At 38.1% G+C, this 23,419-nt stretch overlaps 1 protein-coding gene across 5 annotated transcripts; it reads right to left on the bottom strand.

The window, feature by feature from the left end:
* Nucleotides 1-844: 844 nt before the first annotated feature.
* On the bottom strand, nt 845-22,563 carry THUMPD3 (THUMP domain containing 3). Of its 5 annotated transcripts, XM_027584690.1 has the most exons (11): nt 22,449-22,469; nt 21,692-21,782; nt 20,866-21,154; nt 19,513-19,590; nt 10,925-11,401; nt 9,672-9,802; nt 7,342-7,411; nt 4,872-4,987; nt 2,017-2,127; nt 1,298-1,421; nt 845-1,114 (listed from the first exon to the last, which is right to left on the bottom strand). In XM_027584690.1, the coding sequence occupies exons 3-11, from the start codon at nt 21,118-21,120 to the stop codon at nt 965-967; spliced, it is 1,512 nt and encodes a 503-aa protein (XP_027440491.1). In that variant the 5' UTR covers nt 21,121-21,154; nt 21,692-21,782; nt 22,449-22,469; the 3' UTR covers nt 845-964. The 5 variants fall into 5 exon arrangements, with proteins under 5 accessions (XP_027440491.1, XP_027440488.1, XP_027440490.1 ...); XM_027584687.1 differs by lacking the exon at nt 21,692-21,782 and having other exon boundaries at nt 22,449-22,563; XM_027584689.2 differs by lacking the exons at nt 21,692-21,782; nt 22,449-22,469 and adding an exon at nt 22,257-22,441.
* Nucleotides 22,564-23,419: the final 856 nt, after the last annotated feature.

The raw sequence follows: 23,419 nt of genomic DNA, 5'->3' as shown, positions 1-23,419 counted from the left end.
GGTAGTAGTAGATCAGAAACCAGACTAGGGCTGTTGGCTATGCTGCTAATGTGAAGTCTCAAAAGGATTATGTCCTTTTATTCTAAATGTAAGATATCTACAATTAAGGTATGAGGACACTGAAAATCGAAGCTGAATAGAGCCCAAAACTCCCAGATAAACTCTGAATATTGTAAAGAATTCCACATGTACCTCAACTAGTGTTGTCCCAGGCAGGCACCATTTTTACAAGGATTTAATTTCATTTTCTACAGTCAGAAAGGACTTTATACAACTGGAAAAACAGCTAAATATGAATACAGATCCAAGAGAAAACAGAATGCTTGTGAAGTTTTTTTTTTCCTTAAAGACTTTGAGAGAATCTGCAATTCCTTTCATCAATCCTAATCCTCTTAGTTTTATATATTTTAATAACATGCATATTTTAATTTTTAAGGCAGATGGTAAACTTTCCAGTTGGTCTGGTGAGATTTCTTGTCAGGGGGCAAACACTATTCACAAAATGGAATGCTTCATTTTATGAACTGTGAGGTAAAGCTAACTTGAGAAACTATAAAGAGCAAAGCTGCACAGGCAATGTAGTATGGCCCAAAATGTTTTATGTTGATTCCTCCTTTCCATCAGGTCAGGGTAGCTTTCTACCTGCTACAATGGAAAACAGGAACTGCTATGAAGCCTGAAAATAGATACTCAAAACCAAATCCCAGAGCATTTTAGTAGGCTTAGGATCTTGAAAGCATTTTAAGTAGTAATTGCCCAGCTCTTCAAAAAGAGCTCCAAAGCTATGCTTAAGAACTTTTAATTCCATTCACACCTTTTGCTAACAAAGGTGAAGAGCTTTAGACCAGTTTAAACTGCAAACTGCAATTTTATTAACACTATTTTTCTCTCAAACCAAGTTCTTCATGCTGACATTCCCAGTGTTGGGAGGCACAAATACCATTAACCATCTTCATTCTTGGCATCACCAAGGAGTTCTTTCCCTATCTTGTTCTGAAGGATCAACAAAAGCTTGAGGTGTACGTTTCAGAAGATAAACTGCTGCATGAAGGCCCCCTATGTTCACCCAGACAGTATGTACCTTCCGCCACACATGTCCCATTCCAGATAATGCCTGTGTATACACAAAAAGGACAGAAGTAATTAGCAGAAAATCCGTAGACCAACCAGCAGTGTAGTTGGTAGTAAGAAACCATGGGGGAAGAGAAAACAAATCCTACTCAAACTAATATTCCTAAGTTTAAATAGAAGATCCTAACATTGCCACAGGGTGAATTTTTGGGCTAATTTACAGCACCTTGGTAAAGCATTTCTTGTCCTGAGTAAGTAGTGCAGCTCGGCCTGTCCCTGGTCTACAGACACGGCTCATCTCCCGTAGGCAAGCTGGATAAAGGTTCCAGTTTCTCTTTTTGGAGCCCATCCTATAAAAGAAGGTTCAGTGAATCAAACACTTAGTAGATAAACATCTAAAACTATATGAAATGAGAAATTAAAAACTCATTACAATAAGAAAATGTTAAAACCTAAAAAAATAGTTGCCCTTTAGAAGCCAGGGCTTTGCCATTATATGCCAATAAAATGAGTAATCTGACTTATTAGTAAATGGCTTAGAAATATGAAACAGATGAACTGGCTACAGAACAGTTTTTTGACAACTATAATAGTTATATAAGTTGTCCTCTTAATGACTGTAATAAACAGATTACATAAACCAAACCAATGATGAGAAAACATTTATTCTGAGAATTAGAACCAAGTTTTCCTCAGCCTTTGTGAAGTACCCTGTAATTCAGCAATGGGCCCAGAAATGGATTAACCTGTGATGGCCAGGACCAAAATGCAATTAATAAATGAGTTCTCACAAGAAACAAAATGGGTGAATCCATCATACAATTCTTAAGTGAAAAAGTGCTCTAAGTCTACTAAAAGGAATTGAAGATTTCTGATAGAATGAGCTCTCAGAAGGTAAGTTTAACAAGTGAAGGTAAAACTCATTTTTTAAAAGCCAAGTCCCACCTTTTTCCAAATGGCATGTCTGTTACAATAATGTCCACAGAGCCAGTTCTCAATGGCAGATTGCAGATATCCCACTGAACAGCATCTATGGGCAAGCCCCAGGACACTTTGCTATGGGGACAAAGGAAATGTGCTTATTCTGAAGTATGAAATCTAAAAACATTTCTGAAGAGACTGCTATAAAATACAAAATGCTACTAAAATAACAGTATCATTGACATTAATAAGCAAAATTTTAAACCAAAATGTAGAAGAAATCCGAAGTTAACATGATAAAACTTTTCTAATGACAAAATCTGTAATGACAATTTAAAAAATGGTTAAGGTTGGTTTCAAAAGATGTCTGGTTTCATCTACAATTTAAGAAAATCGATTAACGGGTAAACAAGATTGCAACACAAAGAACTACAAAAGATGACGGACAACAGTAATGAAGCAGTAAATTATATAACTGAGAATGTAAAACACCAATGAACACAGGAAAGAAAGATTATGAGGTGACACATCTAAAGTTTGGTAGATCTTTCAATAACAGGAAACCTAAAGAAACAGATACGTAAAATTAGTAAAACAGATACTTGTTTTAAAATTAAGCATGTATCACACAATGAAAAAATAAGACAGGAAAAGAAGGTTGAAAAAACAGATTAACAAAAGAATATAAATGATGCAAATCCTCCTCATTAAGGCAAAGCTGCTGATATAACAAAATACAACAGGCAATAAGGCACAGGCTAAGAAAGGCAAATCAAAGATTGTGAGCAGAAATGAATGGTTATTCTATTGACAGTTAATGAAGAATTTAAGAGAAAATGTGCAATAAAGGCAGTCACTCCATAACGGGGGAAAAAAGCATAGATTATCGAAAGTAGCCATATTAATCACAATCACAGGTACCAATAACTGCAACAAAACAAGAAGTGAACAAAAAATAGTAAAATCAAGATGGATGGATAGAAATAGTACAGGTAGAATAGACAAAAAAGGTAGAGAGTGTCTGAAAAGCAAGATAAAATACATAGAAAATAGAAATAATTTGTTTGAAAATGTTTTACCAGGTTTCAAAAAAACTGGTGATGTACTAAGCCCCGAGAAAACTTCAATAAATATGCAACAAAACGTACCATAAAAATTCATCATCAATAAAATAAGTTAAAACCTTTCAACTACTTAGGTACAAAAAATGATCTAAACCCTTGCTATTCAAAGTTGGGCCACAGCCCCAGCACCATTAGTGTGACCCATAAACTTGCTAGGAAACACAAAACTCCTAGGTCCCATCTGAAACCTACTGAATCTAGTTAACAGGATCCCCAGGTGACTCATGCACATTAAATTTTGAAAAGCACTGCCCTAAACAACTACATCAGTGAGACAAGTACACAACCAACGATTTAAAAAGAAACCAAAATACAGAAAATTTATCATTAAAAAAAAAAGATTGTAACTTAAAGTTTAAATAATAAATTTAAAAAACCTCAACAGGAAATAGGAATAAAGAAACAAGCAAGGAGCATAAAAACACAGAACAAACAGTACATGAACTAAACAAAGCACTGGTGATTCTCATCAATAAAGGGCAAAAAAATAAGCAAAGAAGAGAATAACCAACATACAGACCTAAAACAGTATGAGGCATTCCATGTATAACTAACAAATAGGAATATCTGCATCAAATAGATAAGTATTTTTTTAAAACCACTGATTTCTATTTACAAAAACAAACCTCACATTAAGGGTTATGGAGGCAGCTGTCTCTAGGTTTCGTAAGGCCAATTATGGGATAGAACCACTTCCCTGGGCTATGTATTCAGGATATGGAGCATCTGTACTTCAACAAATATGCTGACCACTACCTACTCCTGCCACTTTGAGAAAATAAAGGGCATCAGCAGAGGAGAACACAGAAACAATTTTATGAGGCTTCTGGTGAGAAATGGAAGACCAAGTGACATTTCAACCAATTCTTCCAAAGACAAACGGAAAGAACGGTGAAAGGCTGGCACAAAGGGCATCACGGAGTGTAACCTGGAGTAGTGGGCCAGGGCTTAAGATATTGTAACAACAGATAGATAAAAAAACACAAAATTTCCCAGACACCAATGGACTTCCAGTGCACAGACAGGATACAGCTGAAGGACCTTAGAATATTTTGCTTGCAGGAGAGGGGATTTTGGAGGAACGGGATAGGAGGAGGGGGACTCTGGGCAGCTCTTCAAATGTCTGATGTTAAGCATCATGTGACACAGAGCTAAGATTTTTCTTTATGGATCCAGTGGGTCTAAAACAAACAAATACATAGAAGGTACAGAGAGGAATTCAGTACACTAAAAGACATGACTAGAACTCCAAGCTGTGCAAAGACGGAACTGACAGCCTTCAGAGACAAAGTCATTACAGATGGTGACAGACGAAGGCCACTGGTCAGGATCTCCTATAGGTAATGTGAAAATGGCTTTCAGCTTTCTTCCAACTCTGACACTGCTTTAAAGTGCCAAATAATAGATCTAAAGGCTAAATAAACTGTAGAATTTCTACACAAATATGCAGTCATTTAAAAAAGACTATATAAAAATATTCAAAGTGTTTGAAAATTTGTAAAATTAAAATGAATCACATTATTTTTCCACTAAAAGGAATACAGAAATAAACAGTTGCACTGGGTGGGGAAATTACAGTAAAATATTTTTGTAAGTTATTTTCAATAAACGGTTTTAAAATTTAATGGCGTCTCACAGTATGTTCATTTTAGTTACAATGATGTCACCATGCACTGGGGGTATTAATTCATAAAGTCAATATGAAAAGTGATTATCTAAGTCTAAGAAATGCTACAAAATCTTTCAAATTTTTACCCTTCTTTAATTTGGCTCTTGGTCAATAAAGATGAGATGTTATTTGCTGCTCTATTCACAGCCAACGGATTATTATCACCAGCAATATGATAACAGTTAGACCATTCAGTAGCCCCCTAAAAGACAATAGTATATATTAAAACCAAAGTATCAAACTGCAAAAAACAAAAACAAAAAACTCCCCAAAACCCAGAAATGATTAAAGGGAAAATCATTTCAATTGACTGTCAATAAACTAGACAATCCAATCCAATAATCCAATGGTTTTCTAAAGTGGTAGAACACTGCATGTCGTGAACTTTGCTATCCCCCTTGCTTGAAAAGCCCTCCTGTTCTTTCTCACTTGCTGAACTCCTATGCATCTTTCAAGACCTAGCTCAAATGTCACACTCTCTCACATTAACCCAACTCTCTTAGCTGTCTCTCATTTGCCTCCCTAACCCAAAGCACTTTGTTACATACTCTGTCACTGCACTTGTTTCTAATTATTTCTATACCTGTCTACCTTTCAAGAAATCTCCCTAAGGACAAGTCTCATATTCTATGCAATCCCTCAGGCAGCAGTGTGTGGCACACAGTAAGCATTACAGACCTGAAATAAAACCATGGTTTGAAAAACTTAACCAAAGTGAAGTGACCAACCTATACCCTTTTGTGATTACAGGATTTTATATAATCTGATATATTGGGGTATTTGAAAATTTCAAATAAAATATAATACCCACTGCATAGGCCTTTGAATGATACCACCACATCCCTGAAAAGATTCTGTAGTGTTAAGTCAGAAACATGTCAACAGAACATAAATACCAATGTTACATATCATTTGTGGAATGGAGGTGACACCCTACCCTAGGCTGAACAATGTTCCATGTAGATTCACAGGTTTCTGATATGAAAGCAGAGGAAGTTCTGCCCTCTGTATAGGGATGAGGAACAAATACCTCTTCTTCCTTTGTAAACAGTAATATAACCCATATCCATGAACACAAGGCTTCATCGCCTTTTCTTTTTCCTACACACTTGAGGGTGATGTAGAAGAGACCTACAGAATTGGATGAAAGCCTCTCAAGTGATTCTGATTCCCCAACACTCATTTTTTGTCTCAATCTGTTTAGACTTTTGGCCTCTGAAAAAGATGGATTTTGTAGTACTTCCAAATTTTAAAAGGAGAACTCTAGATCACTATTTTATACTTGGGTTAAGAATTCTATATACATACTGTCAATCATTTCATAACTTCGTTCATTCTGATCATGTATCAGTATAGATTTTTCTGTATTAACATTCTCATGTCTACACTTACATGGAAATGCTTCAACCTTTTTCTGTATCTTTTTGGAGGGTGGGCTCTTCTGGACTCTGTAGCTCTGTTGTATATTTCTTGGTACAAAGTGACTTTCCCTATTTCAGACATAGGTACATCAAGGTTTAATGCTAGAGAGGAAGACTCTGCTTTGTTCCTGGAATTCTTGACAACAACTGAGTTTTCTCTGTGGGCAGCTCTTTAATCATAGTAAATTTCTCTAGCTCACACTACCAGAAAACAGTAGTCATCTAGACTACCAAGATTTCCTTCTGGGATTTTAGCTCCCAAATGACACATGCCATTTTCTAATTGCAATTTGAATATTATTTTTCCCTTTGTGGGTTGCTTTGGACTTGTTCACCTGTCCAGTTTCTGCCCACTCATAGAATCTGTGTATCTCCTTGCAGTTTATTCCCACTGGCTTTAGATACTCTATGTAAGAAATTACTATGTCTCATAAATTTAAGCAATTTTTTAAAATAAATTTAAGCAATTTTAAAGAGGAGCACCCTCTTCCAAATTATTTGTAAAAGTTCAGATAATACTGATTCAAGGAGACTCTACTGTTAAATGTTCTCCACTTAGAAAATGCCTTTCCATTTCCTATTTTGCTTTAAGTAGTTTTTGAGTCCTCTTAGTATCACAGTAATTTTGAAAACTATTTAAGAGTGTTTGTGTATAACCATATTAGACTTCCTGAAAAATCTAAATAACATTATCATAGGTTTCTCCATTTTACAACTGTATTTACTCCCTCCAAGAGCCTAAGTGGATTAAGAAGCATAATCTCACTTTATAGAGATGGAACACCCTCCTCCAGTGTATGCTTATGCCTTCGAGTCTACCAATTGTCTTTTATAAAAAAGGGACTCACCAGTTTGTAACTCTCAGCCTCCTCTGTAATCCACTGAGTAACCATCACTTATAATCTACCAGTCCTTAGCTAGTTGTAGTAAGTGGTTATATCCTTCACACAAAAATCCCTGCTTTACTAGTGCAATTTTTTTAATTTTTTTTTTTTAAACTAGTGCAATTCTTTTAAAACTCTTGGGGGTCCACTCACCCAACCCTGATGATTTCATTATGTGTAATTTGCCCTTTAGGTCTAGAATATTCTAGATGTATCACTTGCTTATCCAAAAGATAAAGAAACGTCATTACCTCTATTGGTATTGCTCCTGTTCCACACATCGGATCAACTATTATATCAGTAGGTTGAGGAGCACAGAGCCTATAGAAAAGAAAACAGCCTATATGAAAAAGACTTCAATCAATAGCTGGGGCTTTCACATTGACTATTCCTGAAGCCGTAAGATCAAGGACCTATTATGCTAGCATAAAGGAACACCAATTAATTTTCATTTTAAAAATCAATTTGTAATTAAGAGATTGACTCTATATCCTAGAGCTTTAAAAAAAATTACGTATAGCTAAAGTACCCTCTGACTCATCCAAAATCACATTTCACTGACAGATGGAATTTAGCTTCCAGATCTTTTATTTTTTGAGGGGGGGGGGGCTGAAACCCGGGAGCTTCCAGATCTTTTAATATATACGTGTGTATCTATCTATCCATCCATATCTTTAGAAAACACACAGTTTTATTTTGTATATAAACCTGTATTGTTCCATAAGAAAAAAAAATCTCAACTGTGTTTCAAGTAAAACATGTATTGATAAGTATCGATAATAAGTTTATTGGCAATTAGACATTTAGTATTCCTTTCCTTATGAATTTAATTTTAAAGGTAAGAACCTTGCCAGAAATAACTGCTTTACTTTGAGCACTCCGTATTTACCAAGCCATGGATTTAAGCTCTTTGCATTATCTCATTTAATCTTTTTAACAACCCTTCAGTTTTTCTGTGGATTCCCCAAGATTTCTCAGTATCTTTCCTATAAATACCCCTTCCTATGCAATCATCGTTTTTTTTTATCTTGAACTAGCTTACTTAGGTTTCTAATAGTTGCACCCAAAAGAAGTCTCCATGTTCCTGGATCCTACCATAATGCCTGGCAATACATTATAAATGTTTGTTAAATGAAGGAAGAAAGACTGGCAACTGTTCCTTTATCAAATGGGCCCAGTATTCTATTACTGTCATTATACTGATAGTTTCCAACTGTGCTGAACTGTGACTCCATGGATGAGCAGAGTGAAAGAGGAAACAAAGACTGGAAGAGAAGGAAATATAATAATTAATTAACAATTAGTCAGTGCCAGGATATACCAGACACTATGTAACAGGTATTAAGCATGTATTTCTACATCTACTCCTCACTAACAATCCTTTAAGTCTCACATCAAACCCATTTTGCAGTCTGGAGAACAGAAACCTCAAGAAGACAACCTGTCCTAGAGGTGGAAAGAAGCACCCAATAAAAGGGCAAAGGACAAACGAGAAAGCAAGCTAGGTCTTGCACTTGAAAAAGTGGAAAATCCTGGATGATTCCTGAGATGCTGTGAGTATAAATTTTAAAAATATTAGTAAAAGCTCCCTGCGTTCATTTACACATTATACACTTTTTTTGACCCCACCCCACACCCCCACCCCATATCATACACATTTAAAAAAATCTCTGCTTTCAGGGCGCCTGGCTCAGCCGGTATAGCATGTGACTCTTGATTTCCAGGTTGTGAGTTTGAGCCCCACAATGGGCTTAGAGATTACTTAAAATAAATAAATAAAAATATAAAAATCTCTGCTTTCATCTGCTTCAGGGCACAGAAATTAAACACAGCAAAATTTGCTGTATTTTCCAACATACAGTATATCCTTTGTAAGCAGAAATGTTCAGAGGCAGATGAAAACTACTGTTCTCATTTTAAAATCAAGAAAATGGAGATGGTAGTTAAGTGATATTTTCAGGATTACAAGGAATCAACATTGGATACAAGAGAAAGAAACAGATCATTTGCTTTTTATCCTGTTGTTTAGCCACTAAATTCCAACACAGTACTTCATACAATATTCAGGTGTTTTAAAGGGAAAACTCAAATCAAGGTGTCACTTTTTAAAAAAAAGATTTTTTAAAAGATTTTATATATTTGAGAGACAGAGAGAGAGGGAAAGAGAGAACAAGCAGGGGGACGGGAGAGGGAGAAGCAGACTCCCTACTGAGTGGGGAGCCTGACGAAGGGCTTGATCCCCTAACCTGAGATCATGACCTGAGCTGAAGTCAGACACTTAACCAACTGAGCCACCCAGGTGCCCCATGATTTATTTATTTTAGAGAACAAAAAGAGAGAGAGCAGGAGGGGCAGAGAGAGAAAGAACGCGGGGCGGGGGGGAGGGAAGGAGGGAGAGAGAGAATCCTCAAGCAGATTTTCCGCTGAGCACAAAGCTCAACATGGCGGGGGGAGCGGCTTGATTCCAGGACCCTGAGATCATGACCTGAGCTGAATCAAGAGTCAGACACTTAACCAACTGAGCCACCCAGACACCCCCCAAGGTGTCACTTTAATCTGGATAGTAAACCCATTCTCTTACCTAAGCATCCCATAGGCAAGAGTAGATCTAAGTGTTGTAGGTCCAAAATGTGTGATATTTCTTCGGTGGAGACTCTCTTCTGTCAGTGCAATGCCCACAACAATTTCATTATCATGGATGTTCAAAAGAACCTATAAAGGAAAAACAAAAGAGAATAAAATAGGGGCACTTGGCTGGCTCAGTCACTAAAGCATGTGACTCTCAATCTCAGGGTTGTGAGTTTAAGCCCCACATTGAGTGTAGAGATTGCTTAAAAAGAAAATCTTAAAAATAAATAAATAAATAAATAAAAGCTTTAGGATTGCTCACATTGCACTAAAATTTTTTATTAAATTTTTTTACTTTATTATTGAGCTATACTTTGCATAAAGTCGACAAATCCCAAATATACAGCGCAGGGAATTTTTACCTATATACACTGTGTAACTGCTACCAAGATAAAGATATACGGTATTTCTAGCACATGCCAGAAGGCTCCCCTTGTCCTCTGACAGTCGGTACCCACCGAAAGTAATCATTAATCTGACTACCACCACCACAAATTAGTTTTCTTTTTTTGAACTTCATATAAATGAAATCATCTAGTATGTACTCTTAAATTTTAAAACCTGTTTTACTCTTTTCATTCACTGTAAGTTACTATAAGCAGATACCCCCTGAATTTTTACAGTATCAAGATATTTTGTAGGTTTATGGGTTATACACATTTTTAAAAATTTTAACTTTTTGAGAAACTTGAGAATGAGGGAGAGAGAGAGCACGAGAGGGGGGAGGGGCAGAGGACAAAGCAGACCGAATCCGCCCCCCCACCAGCAGGAAGCCTGATACGGGATTCCAGCCCCGGACTCCAGGATCATGACCTGAGCCGAAGGCAGCCACTTAACTGACTGAGCCACCCAGGTGCCCCAAAAAACTCAAGTCTTAATAGCTCCCATCTACTGAGCACTCAGTATACAGCAGGTATCAAACCAAATACCAAAATGTATTATCTCATTTAACTTTCAGGACACACTTAAAAGTATATGCTACCGCTGGCTCCACTTGAAAACTAGAGGCTCAGAGACAGTATCTTGTCCAAAGTTATGCAGTTGTAGGTTCAAAATCTGAATCTAGATTTGTCTTGTAGCGCATGCTCCTGTTAACCACACCCTATTAGCTCTGTAGCCGCAATATAGCCACCATAAAATTGGTTAGTCTAAAAATGCTACCTGTGACAGCCTTCTTGAATCATCATAATCAGAGCCTGTACGTACCTCCACATCAAAGTTGGTCATGTCAGCCTTCCACTTAAAGTAATCTTGAACAGCACCCCCAAAATCTCTTGCAGCCTCATTTGAGGAAAAGCAATGTTTCTCTCCTGCCCGGTTGCATGTGACTCTAAACTTTAGCACTTTAGGATGAGTTTCTTCTTTTAAACTTTCATCCTTCTCGTCTTTGCAAGATGCCAAATCATCACCTACTAATGTTGATATCTCTTCTTTGATGGCTGGATTTTCATAATAGTCTAAGATATGGCAATCCAAGGTATTGTTAGTGAATCCTTTTTTATCATCTTTCTCATCTGTCTTGTCTCCTTGTCCATTATCAATCTTCTCTTTACCTGAACTCTGATTCATCTTTTTGCGCTTTGTTTTTTTTTTCTTGAAACTGGTGTTAATTTTCCATACTTTTAAAGGGTCTGACCATGGAAGCTTCCCAGCCAGTTCTTCAAAATCCTTTAGAACTTCTTCCTGTAAAGGACAGAGAATGAAATCCATGCATCTCTCACCACTTTCGTTGAACAAATCCCTACACTTTGCCTATAGACTACATTAATCATTACACTGGGGGAGGTAGGAGTGCAGAACAGAAGAGGAAATAAGATAATGTCTATGATTAAAGAAATTAAAGTTTCACTGAAAATTAAGATAAATACAAATTAAGCAACTTAAAAATACTACTAGACCAGTAGACCAGAAGTTGGGTTTAAGATTAAAATGTAAGCAATCAGAAACTATTAAAAATGGTTGCCTCTAGGGAGGGGAAGTGGGTGGATGAAAAACGGAAGAGAGGGCAATTTACCTCTCACTGACTGACTTCCTTCTGAATTTTGTGCTATGTATATATACTACTTTTAAAAGTAATTTTTAAAAAAGTATTATTTATTTATTTATTTTTAAAGTAATCTCTATATCCAACGTGGGGTTCAAACTCACGACCCCAAGATCAAGAGTTGCACACTCCACTGACTGAGCCAGCCAGGTGCCCTTAAAAATTAGTATTTTTTAAAAGGAAAAGGAAACCAGAAGCGGTGAAAAATCTCTCTCTCCAGTTTCTAAATAGCACCCAGAATCTTTTTAAAATGAAGCTTCCAAGAATGAAGCAAACTGAATTGAGTCAACTTCTGAAGAAGATAAAATCTGAAGAAGTTACTGGGAGCTGCTATTTTATATTACGACTGCTTTTTAAAATTTTGTTCATGGATCTGATAAAATCTAGATCTCTAATATTTTTAAGCCCAAGCCCCTTGGACACTGCAGCTCTGTGCAGTTTTTGCTTATACACAATCCACTCTTTGAAGCTAATTAAGCCGAAGAAGCCTGGGAATAAAGTTTGAAACAAGGTTAATAAAGTTCTTTGCCTAGGATACGGTTTTATTTTTTATTTCATTGACACTGATTTGTACACAGAAAGCAAAGTTGTTTATAGAAAGCTAAATCATGGCATGTAATATGGCTGGTAATTGATGAAATTTGATTAAAGATTTTAAATGGCCATATAATAAAAAAAAAAGTAAATCTGATTGGGTACCTGGATGACTCAGTCAGTTGAGCGCCTGCCTTCAGCGAAGGTCATGATCCCAGAGTCCCAGGGTCAAGTCCCACAGCAGGCTCCCTGCTCAGCCAGGAGTCTGCTTCTCCCTCTGACCCACCCTCCTCTCATGCTCTCTCTCTCAAATAAATAAAATCTTAAAAAAAAAAAAAGTAAATCTGATCATGCCCCTCCCTTGCTTAAAGCCCCTCAGGAGCTTCCCACTGCACATATAATATTTAAATTCCTCGAAGAGCCCAACATAATCTGACCTCTGCCTATTTCTCTTACATCACTTCAGGACTGTTCTCTCCCCCGCTCCCTTTTTACCTCTACTTCGAAGATACTTGCTTCATGTGGTCTCTGCACTGCTGGCTCCCTTCTCATTATTAATAGTAATTTAAAAGGCATATCCTCTGAGAGACCTGCTCTTCATAAAGCAGTCCTTTCAAGTCATTCTCTTCCCATTTTATTTTACAGAGCTCAGCATTATCTGAAGTTACTAGGTTTATGTTTTGTTCACCATGAAGGCTTCTCCCAGAAGGAGGGTGGAAAGGACCTTACCTGTCTTGACCACTGCTGTAAGCCACATGTCTAGAACAGTGCATGGCATACAAATAGCACTCAATAAACAGCTACTGGATAATGTGATTAATGTTAAAATGGGTGGTGCAGGGCTGTGCTGTCCAATTCAGCAGCCATTAGCCACAGGTAGCTAGAGGGAAAGTAAAATGAGGGGCACCTGGGTGGCTCAGTTGTTAAGCAGTCCACCTTCAGCCCAGGTTGTGATCCTGGGGGCCTGGGTTTCAGCCCTGCGTGGGGTTCCCGGCTCAGCGGGAAGCTGCTTCTCCCTCTGTCCCTCTCCTGTTTGTGTACTCTCTCTCACCCTCTCTCTTTCGAATAAATAAATCTTTAAAAATAAAATAATACAAGAAAGAAAGTAAAATGATTTAAAATGAAAAGCTCAGGAGCACCTGGCTAGTTCAGTTGGTAGGACATATGACTCTTGATCTCAGGGTCATAAGTTCAGGCTGCACAGAGCATAGAGCTTATTTAAAAATATATATATATATAAAAAAACAGCACAACAAGCCTCAGTTTCTCAATCACATGAGCCACATTTCACACGCTAATGGCTAGTGGTTACTGTGTTGGACAGTGTAGACCCAAAACATTCCAGTGAGAAGGTTCCATTGCAGAGTGCTGGTATAGACAGTATATGCTACTGACAATCAAATTCGAAAGAGATCAGTGTTCACTGATGGCACTGAGACTTGAAATGGGGAGGACGGAGGGTTTTGATATTAATTGAAACCTGATGAATAATGGTAAATTTCAGGTTGGCAAATTCAATTCTATTTACAAATTATTTCCCTTTTATAAAGGGCATCTACAGGACTTGGAGGTTTAATGTGATGGAGAACACTGGCACAGCCCCTTTCTTTCTCCAGACACCATTCTAAACACCACCACCAATGGAAATAACAACTTTATCTTAATAGAATCTACATGATACCTGTAACCTTGAACCATAACATAACCATTCTAACATAAGAGTTCCCAAGTGTAGTGAAGGTCAAACAGAGGTGCAGGAACACACCACAGGAAGAATGCCTACAGATTCAGACAAAGGTTAGAGCAGTCTGCAAAGTTGTAGCAAATAAACTGTTCTTTGGAATAGCAGAGAAGTATATATACTGACAGAAGGAGCTTCCCTGGACGTCATTTATACCAAGAACAAGCAAGGGAGAGAAATGGAGGCTAAACAAGGAATCTTAGAGACATGCTCTATTGCTATGTTCATAAGGTAGAGCTTGGGAAGAGTTGTTTTACAGTGTAAATAACCCTGAAGCTGCTGATCTCTTCAGGTTAGAGAGGAGTAATGGTTAAAAGAACTTATGCAATAGTATGGAAATTATACCTCAATAAAGCTGTTAAAAAAAAAAAAAGAAGGAACAGAGACCTCATTCACCTACAACCCTTTGTCAGAAGGAACTTAACAGCAAGCAGGGGAATTTCGTGATGGCCTGGAACAGTTCCTGGTTCCTCCCACAGGAGCCTCCTATCAGCAGCAGGTCCAGGAGGAACTTCCTCATTCACAGATGAGCAATCATCAAAAGTTATCAGCACGAGATTTATATGAACATAAGAAAAGAACAAAGGAGGAAAGGAACAGAAAAACAAAGAGCAGACAGAAAACAGTGACCAGAAAGACAGTGCCGCAGTGAAAACTGTGATCAAGCATATTGACATGATAGAAAAAAAAATGGAATGAGGAAATACCTTGGTTAAATAAGAGCTCCAAGCAGAGATATAAAAGCAGAAAGATGACATGAGCCACCATAAAAAGATGAAACAGGAGCTTGTAGAGTTCAAAGAACCAAGTGGAATGAAAAAATAAAACCATTGCAAAATGAAGACCGTATTGAAAGCACCACATACAAAAGACACTGCTGAAAACACAGTAAGGGATGTGGAGAAAGGTAAAGCAAATACAACGCAAGTGGGCAAAAGTAAAAACAAGATTAAAGAAAATCTTAAAACATGAAAGAAAGTCAAGAGATCCTACATATGTATAACTGGTTTATGTGTGAAGAAAGGATTTGAGATAATGAAAGAAAAAATTTAGGGGAACCTGGCTTAGTTGGTAGAGCATGTGACTCTTCATCTCAAGGTTGTGAGTTTGAGCCCCACACTGGGTGTAAAGTTTACTTAATAAAAAAAATAATAATAATTAAAGAAAAATTTCAAGAAATGTATGTGGATGTGAACTTCTCTATAGACTGACATGTCTTGACAAGGAATTACTGACAATAAGACACATCCTGGTGAACTTGTAAGACTTCAGAGATTAAAAATAAAATCTGGGCATGAAGCAAAAATATCAAGAAAGCAACAAATAAAGGAGACAAAAACAAGATGGCTTCAGAATTTTCCATGGCAACATTTAATGCTAGAAGAAAAAGAATACTGCCTACAATATTTTTCAGGAAGAAAAGCGTGACTCCAAATTTTATACTTAAACTCTTCATCAAACGTAAAGGTGAAAAACAATCATTACTGAACTCACGCCATTCAAGAGATAAAAAGAAAACAGGGATTATGACTACAAGCAGAATCTGTCATTTGTAAATATCACAAATTGGAATGTAGTTAGAGGAGGAAGGAAAGAGATGCTGACATCTTCCTCTGTGAAGAGATAAAAGGACAGACGTTAAAGCTGGTAAGTAAATGTATTTAAAAGCTGGGGTTGGGGTGCCTCAGTGGCTCATTTGGTTAAGCTTCCAACTCTTGATCTCAGCTCAGGTCTTGATCTCAGGGTCATGAGTTCAAGCCCCACGTTGGGCTCCATGTTGGGTATGGAGCCTACTTAAAAAAAAAAAAATAAATAAATAAATAAAAGCACGGGGGTCAACACTAAGAAAATAGTAAAATTGGAGGGTGAAAAAGGAGGAGGGGAGATGTGGAAAATATGCTAACTTCATCACTGCTCTTAGCAGGGATTCAAAAAATACTACATAAAATAGTAGTTTAAAAGTTGTAGTTATAATAACAGCTAGAAGAAACCTTACAGCTGGGGTTTCAGCACCAAACAAAACAACACAAAACAAAAACAAAACTTTCCAAACTAGTATAAAACAATGTGGAAAAATGCAAAGAAAACACATAAAGAAACTTTAAATGAGAAAAAGCTGAATGTGTGTAACATAAATGTGACAGAACCAAGACCAAACATTTCTGACCTAGCAATAAGTACTGGTAAGATAAACTATTTTAGGGATGCCTGGGTGGCTCAGTCGGTTAAGCGGCTGCCTTCGGCTCAGGTCACGATCCCAGTGTCCTGGGATCGAGTCCCACATCAGGCTTCCTGCTCAGCGGAGAGCCTGCTTCTCCCTCTGCCTGCCGCTGTCCTGCTTGTGCTCTGCCTCTCTCTCTGACAAATATAAAATCTTAAAAAAAAAAAAAAAGATAAACTTTTTATTAAACAGAAAAATGACCCACAGATTGAATATGTAGATGGATATATACAGGATATTTGCTGAACCACTGTAGTAACAAGAGTATGAAAACCCTAATGTCCTAAATGGGAACGATTGAATTATGATATAGTGAAATCCAACATGATATTGGCATGATCTTCAAGATATAGGAGAAAAGGCACAGCACAAAACAGTATGTGTGGCATGCTTTCATTTGTATAAGTACATAAAATGCAAATATTTATAAAATATCTCTAAAATTGGTAAAGCTGCTGCCTCAAGGGAGGGAACTGCATGGTTTGGAGATGGAGGAACAAACACTTTTCACTGCATATCCTTTGGGTCTTTATAATTTTGTTCTAAGTACATGTATTTTTTAAAAAATTTTTTTATTATTATTTATTTATTTAACAGAGAGAGACAGAGTGAGAGAGGGAACACAAGCAGGGGGAGTGGGAGAGGGAGAAGCAGGCTTCCCTGCAGAGCAAGGAGCCCGATGCGGGGCTCAATCCCAGGACCCTGAGATCATGACCTGAGCCGAAGGCAGACGCTTAACGACTGAGCCACCCAGGCGCCCCAAGTACATGTATTACCTAGTTTAAAAAAATAAAAACCATGTAAAGCACAAATAATATCCCTTTTTTTTTAAACAGGTTAATCAATTCATGATATCTGAATACTTAAAAAGGACTTATTAGAATACTAATTAATATGCTTTTTATAAGAAATGGGAAGGTATAATGCCACAAACAATGAAACTGATGGTTAACAGAAAGCAAGAAGCAAATATTTAAGAATGAGGGTATGGGGCTATGTTGCAATTTAAGTCCATAAAGGGAAAGGCTTAACAAATTTTCATGGTCACATACACGTCCTTGCACAGATCTGAAAATCTACCTTAATACTTGCTGCTCTTCTTTTGGGACTTCCACCAGCAAACTCTTTTGCAGTTACTTACAAAGCAATTCTGAAAAGCTGGCTCATGTAGAACCACTACATAGTATCAAATTCACCTCCAAGTAGAGTTCAAAAACCATCCAAAATAATTCAAACTCTAAGATGCCAAACACATAGGAATTTAAGTGGCTCAGTCGTTAAGCGTCGGCCTTTGGCTCAGGTCATGATCCCGGGGTCCTGGGATCGAGCCCCGCATCGGGCTCCCTGCTCCGCGGGAAGCCTGCATCTCCCTCTCCCATTCCCCCTGCTTGTGTTCCCTCTCTTGTTGTGCCTCTCTCTGTCAAATAAATAAAATCTTTAAAAAAAAAAAAAAAGAAAATATTAATAAAGGCCAGAATTTAAGATGGAATTTTACAGGGTTTTTTAAATTTATTTTTTTATAGTTTTTAAAAATGCCTGTTAGCATTTACTCATGTACAGAACTGGCTGTCAAAATTTCCAAATACTAAGCAGCAAAAATTTTCAGTAGCCTGCCTGTTATGTTCTAGTTTTATTGATACGATTCAGTTGACAATAATTATCAGAAGTCTGCAGGGTTATAATACTAGTGCTGAAAGTTACATTTTTAGTTAATAAAATTTTAATCTATTTTCAGCCTGAATTCTTTTAGGTCTGGTTTTATTTTCTCTAGATTATGGGTTCATATCACTTTGATCAGTTTCTGAATAATGCTTTGGAAATCAACCTGTTGCCAATAAATAAAAACTAGAGAATTAGGCAGTATATCACAGACTTTAAAGACGCACTGTTTCTAATATAGGCAATACAACTGACAGAAAAAAGTTTTCAAGCATCTGACTCTGCAAACCTGACCAAAAAACAATGTGGAAAAATACTAAGGCCTTACTGCAATCCATTTTTCAAACTTCAACTTAGGCAGCATATCAATATTTAGGAATCAGATGCTAAGTACAAACTGGAAATAAAGCTGTTGTCTTAACAAATGAAGGAGTATTTAGATATTATTTTGGCTTTATTTCAAAAAATGAAGTTAGAGAAGAAAGGGCAAAAGGAGAACTGTGAGAGAAAGTGTTATTTGTAGATGATTCAGTCACTTTGATTCACAGTCTGGAAGCAATTCTATATATAAGCAAAGCTAATCTAAAGTATATACTTTTTTGGGGCGCCTGGGTGGCTCAGTTGTTAAGTGTCTGCCTTCGGCTCAGGTCACGCATCAGGCTCCCTGCTCAGCGGGAAGCCTGCTTCTCCCTCTCCCACTCCCCCTGCTTGTGTTCCTTCTCTCACTTTGTCTCTGTCCAATAAATAAATAAAATCTAAAAAAATAAAAATAAATTAAAAAATATATACTTTTTTGTAAGAAAGTCAATTTATTTTGTTTCTTATACACTTCAAGATTTTTCTATATTTATTGACTTTTAACTTATTTTTTTGTTATTTTTTCATCTTTTACAAGAGATGTAACTGATATACATTATTTTAGTTTCATTGCACAACATGATTCAATATTTGTATATATTGTGAAATGATCACAATGTCTAGTTAACATGTCACCCTACATAGTTCTAAAAATTTTTTGTGTGATGAAAACTTTTAAGATATACTCTATTAGCAACTTGCAAATATGCAGTACAGTATCAGTCGTTATAGTCATCATGCTATAAATTACATCCCCAGGATTTATTTTATAATTTTAAGTTTGTACCTGTTGACCCTCTCCCACCTGTTTTGCCCACTACCCACAAAATTCATTTTTTTAAAAACAACTCTCGGCTGGGGTGCCTGGGTGGCTCAGTCAGTTAAGTGTCCAACTCTTGATTTCAGCTCAGGTCATGATCTCAGGATTGTGGGATCAGGCCCCCCACTGGGCTCCGTGCTCAGTGGGGAGTTGGCTTGAGATTCTCCCTCTCCCTTTGCCCCTACTCCCCCACACAGTCTCTCTCCTCTCAAATAAATAAATCTTTAAAAATAAATAAATAAATAAAAACAACTTCTGGAATGGGCTGTCAACAAATTTCTGATTTTTATTGTAAAAGCCTCCCAGTATTCTATATTACAAAAGGAGCAGTAATGCTAAACAATAGAATGCAAAATGTGGGAATAATCTCTTTGGGGAAGATGGCTGAAAGTCAGCTACCATGTTTGGGAAAACTTACCTTTGTTTCTTTGAACTGGTAATCTTTAAACTGCTTAACAACCACAAATAAGTTATCAACTGATCTCAGACAATGAACCTGGAGAAGGGAAAAAAATGTTAGAAACAAAGTTCTAAGAAAGCTTTTGAATCACATGAACTATCAACATTTATTTTTTTTTTTAAAGATTTTTTAAATTTATTTGACAGAGACACAGCAAGAGAGGGAACACAAGCAGAGAGAGTGGGAGAGGGAGAGGGAGAAGCAGGCTTCCCGCCAAGCAGGGAACCTGATGCAGGGCTGGATCCCAGGACCCCAGGATCATGACCTGAGCCGAAGGTAGACGCTTAACCATCTGAGCCACCCAGGCGCCCCTGAACTATCAACATTTAAATATAAAAATTAGGTATAAACATTTTAAAGAAGCTAATACCTGTAATTTGTACTTTAAATTTTCCCCATATCCCCAGTCTCCCATGTTTTTGGTTACCCATTAGCTTCTATTTCCCTACAAAAATGTAACAAGGAAGATGGAAGGATAGCTTGAAGTGCTACCGAGGAAACACAGGTTTAGGGGAGAAAGGAAGATAAAGAAAGTCAAGTGGGGCTTTATCATATTTCCCTCTTGGCTCCCTAGGGTACACTGTAGAGTGCAGTGGTTAAGAGCACAGGGTTTGAGGTCCAGCTGTTATTACTAGCTGAGCAACTCTGCAGAAATTACTTATTCCTAAACTTAATGATTAATGAGGATAATAAAAGCACCTATCTTCACAAAGCTGCTGAGGTTATTAACTAAGATACTGGGTGGAAAACATTTGCTTGCCAATTCATCCCCCAAATATTTATTGGGTGTCTACTATATGCCAGACACTAAGAACACAAAAAACCCCAGACAATTCCTGCTCTCACAATGCTTATATGGTAATGAATACTGGTTAGCTTTTATTCAAGTGGGGTGGCAGTTTGCTGACCACTTCTCCCTTTCAGTGATTCCTAATTACTTTTGAGCAAGAATTTCTTTGACACAGATTAAAAGAAAAATCTCTCCTAATATTTACTTCACCACCAAAGTCTAAACTTCAGCTAGATGTTGAAGTAAAGAAATTCAAAGACATTTGGCAGATATTCAGAATTTCTTCAAAAGTCACACAGGATTCTTTCTAGTGAAACATATTAGGATCACTTCTAAAAATATAGGAAACCTACTAGACAAACCAAATCAGTACCGAATGGAAAATGAGTAATACTTTAAAATCACCAGACATGGGGCAGAGCAAAGAAAAGCAAAAAGGATTCAAGAGGGGTCTGTAAGCCAGAAAATAATCATAAAATGACCTTTTTAGAAAACTATTTTAAATATTGTTTCATTCAAACCTGAGCCAGGCTTTCCACTGAAATGTCAAAATATATCTTGCCCCGATCTTTGCTGATTTTGCATGATGACCCCAATTTCTCTCTCACTTCATCTGCAGCTGTTTGCTCAAAACCAGTAGGCACAGTGGCTCCAACAGTGACTTGGAGGTGCTCAGACTCACTTCTGGGATCACTTTCTGTCACTTGTATAGACCTCCAGTTCTCATGAAGGTTCACATCCAAGAGTTGGTTAGTGGCTTCTTGAACATCAGACATGTTGGCAGTGCTTCCAAGATTCCTAACACAGTCCCTTTAAAAGCAGTACAAAAAAGAAAAAGATAATGCCTAAACATATCACCTCATATTTCAACTATAATTAAAAACACCTGCTTTGGAGAGCTAGTGGAACAAGGCAACACAACTGATACCGCCACATGAAGTCAACACACCTGAATCAATATTCACCAAAGATGAAAGGATTGAAGAACATGGCACAGAGAACAGGATGTAAACTGTGCTATTATTTAAAAAGCAATATAGATGCTAAGGAAGAAAAGTAGACAGAGAAATAGTATTTCCACAGCATGAAATGTTTGGTTTGGGACCATCTGTGTTGATAATAGCCACCTCGTACTGTTAACAATTCCCCAACAGAGGCTGCTAGAACACATTCAAATACATTTCTACATCTAGTCCTTTTTCAGCCAGTAGTTAAGAATTGGAATTTGGAATTGCAGACATGGATCTGAATTCTTGCCCTCACCATTCACAGGGTGAATGGCCTAAAACAAGTTTATTCTCCTATTCCTAAATTTCCTCATCTGCAAAAACGGGGATTAATTAATACCTCTCTTCTTGAGTTGTTGGGAGACTTAAGTGAGAAGAACATACTGCCAGGCCCACGATTAAAACCTTCTAAGAGGATATCTATCTTCTTCCTGTGACGTGGACAGTGAGTCGTGCGTTTAAAAAAGATTAACTGAACATCTACGATATAATGACTCCCAATGTTTGAACGTCTACTACAGGCCAGGGTCTGGGATCCATGGACTGGCAACGTTATCTGTGAAACGTCCTGTCTGTAAGCGGAAGGACGGGGCGGGATTTAGAGAGGTGGGTAGTGGGGATCAATAGCGCTCACTAGATTTCCCAAAGGTTTTGTGACCCAAAACAACACAAGTAGGCACAGAGTACCTACAAGAGTACCTGTTCTTGCTCTATGCCCGGGCAGGCGACAGTGTATAACACTAAAAAGTCAGTTCCAGCCCCAAAGGAGCTCATAATCCCTGTGAATACGACTTCCATCTTCTAAATAAAGCAGCTGAAGCCCACGAAAGGACATATCCCGCCCAGGGTGAGAGAGAGCCGATCAGTGGCGCAGGCTAGAATGAAACCCACGTCCCCCGACTCACACCCGCAGGGCCCCAGCGACAGGAATCCCGGGGTGCAGGTGAAGGCCTAGAAGAAGCAACAAAAAACGTTCCGCAACAGGATCGGGCTGAAGTCCAGTTCGGTGATGGCTCGGGTCGCAAAACAAAGGTCGTCCCTCCCTCCCGAGGGTCAGACGCGCCACACCCAGCCACTCCCACCCACCGCCCGGTTACCGGACGCCAGCGCAGGCCCTTCTTGCTCCGGCACCCCGCCAGACCAACGCACTCAGGTCACGCCGCCGGAAGCCACCTCGACTCCACCGGAAACGGAAGTCAGGCTGCGCAATCCCAGATGCGCAGAACTGGGGAAGGGCGCCCACGAAAGGTCGTGGAGAGAGGAGCATGCGCATAAAGCTCTGTGCGCGGTGGCGCCGCATGTGGGGAAGCAGGCTGTTGCGGTTGGGGCCAGGAGCCTCTACAGGCTGAATCTGGAGAGCCACGGAGCTTGTGGCCTGTCGTAGTAGCTAACTTTTATAGCGTGCTTCGCCATGCCAAGCACTGAGTAAGCGCTTCACACGCGTCATTTCATTTGTTCCAACAGCTCTTTGAAGTGACACGGACTATCCCAGTTTTAAAGTCGGAAAAAGTGAGTCTCAAAGAGGTTACATATCTTGCTCAAAATGTCAGGCGCAGCATTTTTGAAGCGGAACTGGGTTTTGAATCTGGATGGTGTGACTCCTGAATGCTTCCTCATCACGTCTGACCCAGTGTTGTTGAAAGTAGTCCCTGAGTTATATATTGCCTTCACTACTTTTGTCCAATTGCACTCTTGATTACTATTTTTTCATTAAATATATATATATTTTAAAATATTTATTTATTAGAGATGGGGGAGGGGCAGACGCAGAGGAAGAGAGAATCTCAAGCTGACTGCACCCTCTGTCTTTGGAGGGGCTGGATCTCACACCCTGAGATCATGACGTGAGCCAAAATCAAGAGTGCTGCTTAAGCACTGAGCCACCCAGGTGTCCCTAAATATGTTTTTAACTTATTTTAGAAGGAAACTTGTGCGACTTAACAACAAAAATAACCCAATTTTAAAATGGGCTATGGTTTGACTATTTCTCCAAATAAAATACACTTATGGCCAATAGTCACATGAAAAGATGCTCAACTGATCATTAGGAAAATGCAAATTAAAACCA

Source organism: Zalophus californianus, chromosome 1 (genome assembly GCF_009762305.2).
Source record: "Zalophus californianus isolate mZalCal1 chromosome 1, mZalCal1.pri.v2, whole genome shotgun sequence".
NCBI lineage: Eukaryota > Metazoa > Chordata > Mammalia > Carnivora > Otariidae > Zalophus > Zalophus californianus.
The sequence above is the reverse complement of the archived record's forward strand: the minus strand, read 5'-3'. Positions and strand labels throughout refer to the sequence as shown.

Coding starts and splice junctions, on each gene's coding strand:
- THUMPD3 (XM_027584687.1), bottom strand. CDS start 21,120: ATGTCTGATGTTCAAGAAGCCACTAACCAACTCTTGGATGTGAACCTT. Junction 9,803..10,924: donor TGACCAACTTTGATGTGGAG/GTACGTACAGGC, acceptor TTTCCTTTATAG/GTTCTTTTGAACATCCATGA. Junction 7,412..9,671: donor CTTGCCTATGGGATGCTTAG/GTAAGAGAATGG, acceptor TCTTTTCTATAG/GCTCTGTGCTCCTCAACCTA.